This window comes from Fringilla coelebs, assembly GCF_963513975.1.
Source record: "Fringilla coelebs genome assembly, chromosome: 8".
NCBI classification, from domain to species: domain Eukaryota; kingdom Metazoa; phylum Chordata; class Aves; order Passeriformes; family Fringillidae; genus Fringilla; species Fringilla coelebs.
This window is the reverse complement of record NC_140066.1, coordinates 6,635,896-6,648,605: the sequence shown is the minus strand read 5'-3', so window position 1 is coordinate 6,648,605 and position 12,710 is coordinate 6,635,896. Positions and strand designations below refer to the sequence as shown.

The 12,710-nt window shown below is 40.3% G+C and overlaps 1 protein-coding gene across 1 annotated transcript in view; it reads left to right on the top strand.

Moving 5' to 3' along the window:
* The window catches only part of IPMK (inositol polyphosphate multikinase), a gene marked incomplete at its 5' end in the record, with an annotated part of 32,871 nt that extends 20,390 nt beyond the window's left edge, over positions 1-12,481 (top strand). Inside the window, 2 exons of the mRNA XM_084210747.1 lie at positions 5,830-5,911; positions 6,856-12,481. Of these exons, the coding sequence (XP_084066873.1) occupies positions 5,830-5,911; positions 6,856-7,490 (717 nt within the window). The 3' untranslated portion in view covers positions 7,491-12,481. The remainder of the gene's footprint in view (positions 1-5,829; positions 5,912-6,855) is intronic.
* Positions 12,482-12,710: the final 229 nt, after the last annotated feature.

The window sequence follows — 12,710 nt, the reverse complement described above, 5'->3', positions numbered from 1 at the left end:
CATAAGCCTGTGAGCAAGAATGTGGGAGTTAAGTCAAAAAACAGCCAAACAGTTTGGATGGAAAAGGAAGGTTAGAGATTATAGCTTTGGATTTGGTTGATGTCATTATGTAACCATTCTTATCTCATTTGTAAAACAATGTGCTTCATGTCCTCTGTTTCATGACACTGCAAAAGGCATGATTGATTGCTTCTGTGGCAGGCTTGTGATTATTGTTTCTAACATTGTCACTCATTTGTGCCTTTGTCCTGCTGCAGAATTTTTTTCAATCCCCTAATTCAGACTGGATTTATAATGATGATTCTCCCAAGTAGTGCAGTGTTCCACCCAGTGTTTAACTACATGAGATTTGGATTTTTGACTTTGGCACCCAATTGCATGTTGGAAGTTGTTTTCCAAATAGAATTGAAAAGGTTCCTCCTGCCCTCACACAGCACTTGGCAAAGTCTGAATTCACAAGGCATGTTTTCTGCCTCTTGGTTGTGGGGTGTCCTCTGTGCTTGTTTTATTTTTGCAACATTCTGGCCATACTATAAAACATCCTACACAGATATGTACTGCCCAGGACAGCTCACGTGCTGGATGAAGGTTGTTCCTGTTCACTGGACAAAACATGCTGTAACAAAGAAGTACAGGGGTTTGGTTTTAATTCCTCCATTCAGTGTTTTTTTTACCAGGGAGGTGGGCTTGTGGGGTAAATTTTTACAAGGCCAAGAAGGAGAGGGCCAGGAAAAATAGAGAATGTAGCTACGCTTTTTCTAAAGCACCCATTGTATAACTTGTCATGAAGAGATAGAAGCAAAAAAGTGCTATAGGTGGGGGTTTTAGCCCAAAATCTATTTACAGTGTATTTTTACCCAAAAGGCTATTGAAACAGCTTTTTCTTATGCATTGGTAAACAAGCAGTCATCTGTTCATATATAAACAATGTGTGGTGTGTCCTTAAAAGTAGGAGTCTCCTGTCTAGCCCAGCATTAATTTATGTACACAGTTCTGGCATGTGATCTGTATTTAGCTTAACACACTGAATGGACAGAATAAATGCATGGAAATGCATTTAGGAAGCACAGTTATTTTAATAGGATTGTTAAAAAGCACAATTCTCTACTTAATGGAGAAGCTGGATCTCCAGAAGTGTCCAAGGCCAGGTTGGACAGGACATGGAACAGCCTGGTTTAGTGAAACATGTCCCTGCCCATGGCAGGGGATTGGAACTGGGTCCCTTTGAAACCAAGTCATTCTGGGATTCTGTCAGAGTGGACATGATTTGTTATGGAAGTAGTTAGAGTTTGCATAGAAGTTGGAAGCCTCAGGTAGTGTTGTAATCGCAAAAATACAAATTGTAATATGGTTTCAGTAGCAGACATGCAAACAGGTAAGAAATCTCTTCACAGCACAGGCAATGTTAAATAGAGAGCATTCTGCATGCTGTTGAGTACAAGCACAATGTGTGGGCTGTGCTCTCATTTCAGATTCACAGTCCTTTGGAATCCACAGTTCCCAGATTCTGCAGATTGTCTTTTGTTTCCAGGACATCGATTGCAATCTCACTCACTCCAGAATATTTCTGAAATGCTTTTTTAAAGCACAAACTGGTGATTATGTAATTTTAACATTATAATCCATCATTGACTTCTATTGTTTGGGCCTATGAACCTGCAGGCAGTAATGTATAATAATCAAAGCTGGTTTTACAAGTGAATTTTCTAATCTGTAGCACATGGTTCTGCAGAATATTTTTATATTGACTCTAACTGACTCTATTTTATGAGGTTTTTATGAAGTCTTTCTAGTATTGTGGTAATTTTCACAAGCTCTGCTCTTCTAGTAACAAGATTTAGGAGGGAAGTCATAAAAGCATTACATTTCGCATCTACTGTTCAGATTCTTCTAGACTGAAAAATTACCAGAAATGGGTTTTTTACATTTATAAGTCTAATTCAAGCTTTGATTTTTAAGGGAGCAGGAAGACAAAGCAAAACAAAACTTAGAAGAAAACAAACAAACAAAAATCCATGAAACAATAAATAAATAAACAAAACCCTAAGCCAAAGAAACCAACCAAAAGCCCTGAAATAAAATCTTCAAAGCTGGAGCAGGTGGTCTTTTATTACATAAAAAACATATTCTGATGAGATGCTTCGTGGAAGTTCTGGAAGTCTAAAACTACTGTATTAAGCTATTTTAAAGATGGTTCATAATTTAATTGCAGTGTTGTAGTTTCTGTTATTTAATAGATTAATAGTCTGCTTTTTCACTGGATAAATTTCAGCATAATTTCATTTTACAACTTATTTATGTAAGGACTTGACTAAAACTGTATATTGACTGTCAGAGCATTGGTGGTGCAATTAGTCATATGAAGCACTCGGTCAAAATAGTCCAGAGGAACAAAGAAGCAAAATGGGCAGAGTAATATCAAAGTATAGTCTTGGAAATGAGGGAGCAGGGATGCATCCTTCTTGTGCTGAATTTTCAAGACAGCAGGAAGCAGGGATGTGTGTACTTTGATCACCTATGGTCTAGGTCTAGCTACAATAAATTAAGTTAAAAGAAAAAATTAGGGAATGAGATGTTTAGATAAATGGATTTAGATAACTGGCCATGCTCTCAGCAGCAGTGGTAATGTGAGAGCATTGCTATAAAGTAGAGATACCAAATAAGAGAATGTTTTTAAACAAAATTTCTCCCTTTGTTATTTTTCTTTCAAATCCTTGCTTTACTTTATTTTTGAAAAGAAAAAATAAGGCTTGTTGAAACTCTTTAAATCTTGCACCATGGCAGGCCTGCAGAGAAATCTGGGTTACTTGAGCTTGAAGGAAACGTGTTTATATTGGAAAAGTGATGGGGTACAGGCAGAAGGTGCCCAGGCAGGGCTGTGGGTCTTGGCCTGGCACCAGGAGGGTCCTGCAGAGCTGGGGCATGGATGCTGCTGGTGGATGTGCCTAGATGAGATGGGATGCCACCTGCTTAGCCCCACTTTCACCTTGTGCTCCAGCTTTGGTAGCAGCTGGGTACTGACAACAGCTCTGATCCTGCATAGTAAGAATATATACCAATGACTGATGAAGCAGGAGGTTTCTTGAAGGCAGTGTGTGGCAGCTCATAGAAAGAGTTTTCTTTGTCTTGCACTCTGGAGGAGACCTGCCAGTGGATACAGAGCAAACACATAACAAGCTGTGGCAGGTGGACAAGAAATGAGATTTCCCTGTCTAATAATTTCTTGGCTGCTCTTAAGGTTACAGATCTGGCTTGACTTGTTGTTCTGACAGAAACGGGCTAGTATAGACAGCTGCAACAACAGGGATGCAGAAAAAGCTTGGTTCAGAGGCAAAATGTCATTTTTGGGAAGGGTTAATAGCAGATGATTGGTGGTGGCCATGTGAACAAAAGCACAGTAGAGCAAGAGGTCTGTCCAATAGGCAGTTGATTTTAACCTCTTGCTCCTCCAGCACAGTCACCCCTGTGTTTGGCTGGTGAGGGTGGAGCAAGGGCTGGTGAGAGATAGCTCCTGTTTGAGCTTGGCTTTCAGCTCCCTTGCTTTGAGAATGGGGTATTGCAGTGAGGTTTTCTAGGAATGTTCAGCTAGTCTCTTCCTGCAGTTGTGCAGAGTCTCAAGGTGGTGGTCAGAGATGGTTTTTGTGATGATGCAGATCTGCTGTCCTTTAATGCCACTGGCTGCAGCCAAGCCTCTTGGTGACCCAGGGCCTTCTGAGTGCACAAGGCAGTTAAACCCATGCATTACACTCATCCTGTGGCTCTGGGACTTGGTGCTTTGTCACTGACTGCTTTGTATAGTTTAAAATGTGCTGTTAAGGCAGCATGCACATCTGCCTTGGAGTCTGTAAGCTATATAGAAAGGCATTTGGGGAATGGTTTTGCTCAAATTATGAGAAGAGGTGGGGTGGCTTCTTGGGAAGTCCAGCTCAGAAGCACAGGGTCTGATGTGCTGCTCCAGCGTTTCTTTGGAAAACAAAATGAGCTTGCAGATCTTAATCAGAGTGTTTGAGTCAGTGCCCATGTCAGAAAAACTGCAGCTCCTACAGGAAGAGATAAGGAAGGTTCTGGTAAACAAGATGATTTGGTTAGGTACTGCTGCAGTGCTGATGTGTGCAGAAAGCTGTCCCTTGTCCAACTACATGAGAACACTTAATATCATTAAAATGAAGGCACAGCTAGTGACAACTTAGATGTAGTCTTCAGACTCTTGATTCTATTTTGAAGCAATATCATTCTTTATTTAACTGCCTTTGACTTCTAGCTCTGTGAAAAGTTTTGAAACTTTTGGTATGCTTTTGAAGGTTACTTTGGTACCTGAAGTGTTTACAAAAGTAATCTTTGAGTTTCTGTGTTGTATGCTGGTACTTTTTTCATGTGCTTTGGAAAAAAAAACAGCAAAAACTCAGTGGAGAAAATTATTGTTCTTGTGAACCCAAAATGACAGTTGTCAGATGCAGTTTTAGAATAACTCATCTCTGCTATGGCCTTCATTTCCTAGACATGGAGGCCTCAGTTGCTCCAAGTATCATAACAACCATGGGAAGTGTCTCTGCTAATGAATTCAAACATTTAGACTTACAGCTCTTTATTTTTTTAGAATAAAGAGAACTGTTTACTGCCCCTTCAGTTCATGCTTGGAGACTTAAAACCAGTCTTTTTGTCAAAATAAAAGCTATTTGAGTGTGTTCTTCCCAGCTGCTTTGCAAAGCAGGAGGTGGGGATCTGTGTAATCAACTTTATTGTTGTTTGAATGGGGGAAAGGCATTTCGTGGTGGTGGGCTGTAATGAAAACAGGGAATACCATTTACTTTATTTAATGCTCCTGTAATATTTCTTTTTATTGCTGCTGTTTCACTGTTGTGGACTTCACTGGTTGGCTTCAGCAAGAAAAAGGCCCCAGAGGAGGGGTGAGGAGCAGGCACCTCAGCAGTGTGCCCTGACTGGTTTAGTAGGATCCTCTCTGTTTACAGCAGTGAAGGGAGGCCAGGGCTGTGCATGGGGTGGATGCCACAGGGATGGGTGGTCTGAACAAGTGCCAAGCACCAAGTTCCTGCCAGAGACAACTGCCTGCTTGGTAACACCATTATTTCTGCAAATAAAAATTGTCTGCACTCTCATAAACAAATTATACTTGGGCCTTGCTGCCTCGCGCATTTCTGCTATGGAAATATTTCTGTGCGAGAGAAAATATGTCTATATGTGAGGCAGTTCTGAATTGAGTTCTTAAGCTTGTACAATTCCTGATATGGACAAAACTGTACCCATGTGAGTTGCCTCCCTTTCAGATGAGAGCTGAAGTACTGCTGTTGATGCTGGAACCAGCTTTTGCCTGGCTGCTGCCATTTATTTAGTGCAGCCTCATTTGTGCTGACAGTTGCAGATGTGTCTTAGGGAGCTGGGCCTTGGTGGTCACATTCTTACTGTTTTGCTTTTGTGCTAAATAGTTTTATAATTTTAAGAACTAAGGATAATTGCATTGAAATTTTTGCTTTGTTGTCTTACTGATTTAACATCCACAGTAGCACAGATAGGAGTCTGATAGTTTCAGGTCTCAGCTGTGATTTGCAAGACCTTTTTTTATAAAAGAGTTCCTTGTAAAGGGCGCATTGCTTTTTGCCACCACCAGGATGTCTCTATCACAGGAAAGCTGTAGCTTGGCGCCCAAGGGCTGAAGGGAGAGTTTTGGAGAGCAATTTTTTTTGCTGGGTACTGCAAGAAACTTAAAATCTGTGAGGACTAAATGTTTTGTGGCCTGGGAGGTGCCTCTTGCTCTGCCGAAATACTGGTGCTTCACAATACATAGGGGAAACCCCTTCTTGCTTTTTTCAGGTGTACCATGTGTCTTCAGACAGCTATGAGACTCAAAACCAGCACTATGGAAGGAGCTTGACCAAGGAAACAGTAAAGGATGGTAAGTAAGGGAACTGGGGTGTGCTTGGATCTTTTCATTTAAATACTGATTTGTAGAACTGTGTGGAAAAACTATTCTGGGTGTTCCTGTTTTAAAAGCCCTTTTTTGTCCTCTCGTCGGAGGGGTCATTGTGGTGTTTGAGCTGCCTGTCAGCCTGAAATTGTGTGCAGGTGGTTGTAACAGCAGTGCAGAATATTGGAACTTCCTCATCACGTCTCTTTTACTACTAATAAGGGAGAGAAGTATAGAATTCAACTTCTTTGCAGCTTTGAAACTGGAATGAAATAGAAATTTTGTCAAAGTTTTACATGTTTTTGTCATAAATACATTTTTTTTTTTGTCTCTGGTTACCTTCTGTGGATACTTAAGTTTATTTTCTATTAGAAAGCTACTATAAAAGCATCTTGCAATTCAAAGGACTTTATCAGTTGAAGTGAATCCACATGTTGCTCTACAGTAACAATTAATAAAGATGCTGCCATCGTGGGGCTGTTTGGTGATAATGGTTGCAGACTTGATATTAGTTGACACCTGCTCATCTGTCCCCAGCAAGGGACAGAAGATACACACACAAACACACTCATAATAACAAGCTGCTTGAGCCTGTTTATGCATGGAGAATTTGATGGGTCCCTGTCCGAGGCTGTCCAGACACTTGTTCAGCTGACCAGGAGCAGGCACCATGTTCTTTTACTGCGTGCTTGATACATTTACTTGTACTTACAACCCAAGCCCAAGCTGTAGTATTACACAGCAGTGATGTGACTGAAGGTCTCAGAGTTCTTAGGTTCACTTTGGGTTTAGTTAGTAATTGCCTGAACAGAAACTACCTGAATGGTGTCTGTTCCTTCAAGTAAGAACTGTTCTCATCCCAAAAGACAAAAAATTCATTTAAATTCTGTTCAGAAGTGAAAATAATCCCAATATGTGTGTTTTTCTTGTAGGCATCTCAAAGTTTTTCCACAGTGGGTACTGCTTGAGAAAAGATGTGGTAGCTGCCAGCATTCAGAAGGTTGAAAAGATTTTGGAGTGGTTTGAGGGCCAGACACAACTCAACTTCTACGCAAGCTCACTGCTGTTTGTCTATGAAGGTTCATGCCAAGCGACAACCATGAGGCTGAGTGATGTCACCTTGGCAGAGAAGAGAAGAGTACCCAAAGGCCTGTTGTCAGGTGGAGACGTATTGGAGTATAATAATAATATTCATGTAATAAATTCTACAGAGAATGGAAAAATTGAAGCCTCTGTAGGTAAAGGCTTGTCTAAGTTTTATGCACTTCACAAAAAGGCGTGCTCAAAGAGGCACCACAGCCAGCTCTCACTAAAAGTTGAGAACTCAGAGCAAGACAATGTGTGGAAAACCAGCACATGCATTACGCAGGAGCACCTGAATGGAAATGTTCTACCCCAACTGGAAAAAGTTTTCTATCACATGCCAGCAGAGCCCAAGGAAAGTGCGAAGGTCGAGGTCCGAATGATCGATTTTGCTCATGTGTTTCCCAGCAACACAAAGGATGAGGGCTATATTTATGGTCTGAAGAATCTCATCACAGTACTGCAAAATATTTTGGATAACTAAATTCTTTGCTATGTTTTTTATTGGGGGCCAATGATAAAGAGCAACAACATGAAGAATTTCTGCACTTGTAATGCTGTATAACTGGGTTTGTATTGTTCTATATTTTATTTGTCTTTGTACTTTTGGTAGAAGGGTTTAACTTTTTATAATTTCACTCAGGAAAAATATTGATAGTTAATTAGGAAGTGTGAAAGGATGAAGATACTGGAGATAAAAAGCAGGATAGGTAAATTAATAGAATGAAATGTATGTGGTTGGCTTAAGTCCAAGGACTACCGGAAGCAAGGGTTATGTTAGTTCCTCTAATGATTTTAGCATAGATGACATTTTTGCCCATTTAGCCTTGACACTGAGCCACATCTCCATTAAGAGGTGTTTAGAAAATAGACTGAAAGTTGTAAGGTGCAGGATTGATGTCCTCAGTACTGCCCTTGTGTTTACTGTATTTGAATAACTGGAGTAATTCTGCTTGGAGAGAAATCCCATTCTGAGTCAGCAGTCTCACCTGAAGCCAGTGCATCCCAAAGTGCTTTTCCATGTCATGGGACAATATTGTTGTTTTTTCAGCCCTTCCCCCTTCGTGGATGTGTGTAGCTGATGTTCACCACAGATGAGCTACCATGTAATTTGTGTTGAGGTGCTAAGGAAATGCTGGAGTACAATACCATAACAGGCTTAAACTGCACACCTTCTAGAGAAACTGTTTGTTCCTAAGAACGAGCAAAAGAAGGCAAATGCAAGATGTTTAGGAGATGATGTCAGTCTGTTAATGGAGTGTCTGATGCTGTGATTAAGGAAAATGTCTCGCTCTGTTGTTCTCATGGCCCTTCTCCAACAACATTGCTTTAAAAAGCAAACCAGTGGAATGGGGAAACAAGTATTTGGGGTGAGTGTGCAGAGCTCTGCTGGCTGTAAGCCACTTGTATTTTTGCAGTGAGTGTTTGATGCTTCAGCTGCTGGGGAGCACTGACTGGAACCTCAAGCAATAGAGGCAGAGGAGCCTCCTGTGAGATCGTTCAGCCTTGGAGCCACCAGCTGTGCCACCGCTCGTGCCAGAGGAGCTGTGGCTCTCCGTCCTGGGCTCCAGACACTGCAGGTTTCTTTAATGACACACAGGCAAGCTGTGTCATTTGAAAGCTGTCCCATTTCCTTCCTTTTCACGAGAAAAAAATCAACATTTGTATGGAATACTTGAGATCAGGATGATGTGTCCAAAGCAATTTTGGTGTATCTCTTCTGTATGCTGTGTAGGTGGCTGTGCTGCCATGCATGTTACAGTGAGCTGTGTGAAAAGTGGGAATGGAGGAGTCCTGCCATCCCTAGAGCAAGATTTTAATGCTTAAAGCATTTCCAGGACAAAAATGTTTTAGAATGGATTTGGTCATTGGAAACATATATCTTTTTCATGTGGACTTAGTGACCCTGTGGCCTTGCTGCTCTCTCTGTATGATGTTCTGCACTATGCACTCTGCTGTGTTCACATCTTGACAAGTTCTTCATTGGACATCTGTTTTCTACATGACAAAGAGATTCATACTTTTTCAAGCAAATACACTGTTTTAAATAAAGCTGAATTTTTAGCTCTATTTGAGAACTTGGGTTAATTGGGAGAAACAGGGTATTACTAGGTGTAAAATTACATGGTTTAAACTTTAGAACTCAAGTTTGGCCAATACATTCAAGAATAAACCAATCTTTTAGTAACATGATGTTTTAGAAGTATGGAAAAAGGGGCTTGCAGGAAGGGTGAGATGAGTGTGTTAAAATTTTTCTGTGAAATACAGTGAAGTCTGAGGGGGAAAATACCAGGAAGAGAGGAACTTGTTTCCTACCTGGTATTTCTCTTGCACCTTATAGTTAATATATTCCCAACTCTCTGTGAATTAATTTAAGCCATATTCTAGAAAGAGTTTGTGGTTTTGTTTGCTTTGTTACTGGTTTCTCTGTTATGATTTTGTTGTTCTATCCCTTAAATAGTCAACACTAGAGTAGTCCAGACTGGTAATGGCCTTGTATGATAAAGGTACAAGGTTTTTTAGGAAAGTATGGGCAAAATTATTTTAACATCATATCATCATTTTTGTCCTCTCTAATTCATCTCTTCTGGGTTTTAATCCATTTTGTACCAGAGAAATTAGGCATTTTCCTCAAGTCAGTTATTGGAAAATGATTAGTATGCACTTAGTACCATGCACTCTCCTGTCTCTGCTTTAAGATACATGTCCTCAGTGTTTGAATGCTCTTAAAGTATTGATTGTTTTGTTGGCTATGGCAGTATTTGTAACACGCCTGGAATATTGTCAACCTGTCAGAATATTTTGAATAAAAAAATTTTATCATGATTTTTGTACCAGTAGTTATTATGAATGTATTTCTGATAATTTAAAATGTAGCTTGAGAAGTAACAGTATTTTTTATTGGAAATTGTGTGAATAAAGCTTGCTGTGGAGATGTTTGGCCATAGTACCAGCTGTGAGTTTGAGCCTGCAGAGGCCTTATATTCACACTTCTGTTCTTGCAGATTTTAGGCTTGGTGTGTCTTGTGTCTGAGCCAATTGTTTTCAATTGCAGTTGGAAATGTATTCACAGAAATCATTAAACAGAGTATGTAATTAATCAGAAGATGAAGAGGGAAACAATGGGTCACTGAACTGATGCACTCTCCATGACTGATCTCCCTCCCTCTCAGCAATGCCCCTTTTGCTCTCTGGACAAAGTATACAGGACAGGCAACCATCACATGGAAATCTTTACAGGAATGGTTACAAGGCTTGTAGGTGTCCATAAAACAGTGGGTTGCTGCCCCAGACTGGTGAGGTGTAGCTGGGTGCTAGGCCTGCTGAGGAAGCTGATGGTTTTAAGCAATAAGAGTTGGGTTTAGCAGAGCCGACTCTCAAAAGGAAGAGCTCACACAGCATTGTCACTCATGGACTCTGAGAATGTATACAGGCTTCTGCCTAGCTGGTGTGAGGACTGTGCTTAGGATTACCTAAGGGGAACTTGAGTTGTATAAAATTTTAAGAAAAGCATTTACAAATGTATTTTTGAATATGGGTGAAATTTGTTGCATAAATTGCATTGGAAGTTACTATACCACTATGAAATACTTAAAATAATTTAATCAATTTGTTTTTTGAACTGAACTGGAGACTTTACTGGTAGTTGTGATTCTGATGAAACTTGCACTGTTATGTTTTTTTCTACTGCAATGTATAACCAGAGTGTTCTTTTCCATAACCTCACAGTTTCAAGGAGAACTTTTAAAAGCACTGAGTAGATTAGGAAATTACTATTTTCCATTAATTTGATTAACAGAGTGCATATGTTCTTAAAATATTTCAGTGCGTGTAATATTCTAAGTAATGTTAACGTGCTACAAATCTAGACCCCCAGTAAAACTTCCTCACCTGCAGAGAGCTCTTGATGTGATCTGGCTTGTGCAGAGTTTAAAATGGCCTTCTCAGGTGTAAGAGCAGCAGTGGTGAAGGAACAGCGTCACCTGCGCTGGGCATGTCAGGTGTGCAGGAGTGTTCACATTGTGAACCTAAAATCATTGGAGTGACTTGCTCCCTTCATGATGTGAAGCACAATCAAATGTAGGGAGATGCTGGAAGAGTGGAGATCCACATCCACACTTGCTGTTTAAAGTTAGGATTAGTTGTTCATTCTCCCAATTTTTTTCAGGTTTCTTTTCCCTACATGCAGTTTCCCCAAAGTTCCCCTTGCCACAGGTGGCATCATGATGGAAATTTGTATTTCCTAAAAAGTTTATGCCCCATAACTCCTCTTGAAGTGCCGCTACTGAGAAACACCGTGCGATGCCTCAAATGCTGTGGGAATACGCTCTCCCCTGGAAGAGCATGAGTGGAGCTGGTGGACAGCATGGTCTGATGGGAGACTGGATTGTAGGCTTTGAGCAAGTTCTTTACTCATGAGTTGCAGAGGATGTTCTGGGGGCAAGGTGAGTGACAGCTAAACTGTGTGGAGTATCCCTTCCCTCAGGGCAGTTCAGGTGAAGGTCTGGGTTGAAGGAGGTGGTACAGCAGAGCAGTGAGAGTTCCTAAGGAGCCCTGAGCAGGACACTGGGTCTGTGCAGTAGCACAGGGAATGGCTACGGGTAAGATCCAAAGGCTGCAGATGGCCAGGTCTCCCACAGAGAGACTGTGCTGTGCTTATTCATTGGGTTAAAGCAGGATGTTATCTGGGAAGGGCATTCATCACCATAGCCACGGGCCAAATCTGGCTGTTTTTCATGTTCACAGCAACCTGTAAACGGAAGCTGCAGTAGAAAATTGTCATCCAAAGGGCAAATATGTTTGAAAGGGGAAAATAAGCAAAGTAAGGGTTGTACTGCAGAAAACATGTTTCAATAAATATCTTTTACTCTGGTCTTGTTTAGTGGAGATAGGCATTGTGGATTTGGGTTTAATTTGTTGCATGACATTTAGTAGCAAAGTCAGAACAAAGATACTTCAAAACACCTTAGTTTGAATTATGGACATTGGTTCAAGTAGTTATTTTATTTCATAGGTCACTTTTTAAAAAAGAAAGTAACTTCCAAATACAATGTGTGTTGCACCTGACTAAATGAAACTACAGTGCACAAAGGCACTTTAATCCTCTGGGAACTACTGGAACATAGCTGAAACCTTGTGAAATTGCACCTGATGCTGTGTTGTTAATTGTTTTTGAGATTTAAAGTTCTACATTCATTATGGTGAATGAATGAATGAATGTGTCTAGTCTAGTCTCAGTTTCTTTGATCCAAGTGTCTAAAGCTGCCCCTCAATCTCCTCTGATCTGTATGTGTTTGTAATTTCATTTGCTATTTTCTGACATTCCTGGACCATAGGGAGTATTGTTAATATTACCCATGTTTATTTTATAGAACATTGTACTGTGCTATCTACCAACTTTTGTAACTTAATTATTAGTGATATTTAGGGTCATTCTAATAGCTGTATATTTGGCAAATTATTAAAATTTTCTGCAAGTGACTTGCAAGTATAATTGGTTTCTTTTAAATATAAAAGATTGTTGAGAAAAAATTTATTTGACTGTTACCTGCACTGATAATGAGTCCTTCTTTCTTTCCATCTTTATTTCTCCTTTTTTCTGTGCACTCTATAATGGGTTTCCCTTGGGTTTACCAGGTTTGCTTTACCACCATATTTTTGTCGCAGCATCCATTGCCAGTGTTGGTTGGGAATACCTGCTGGG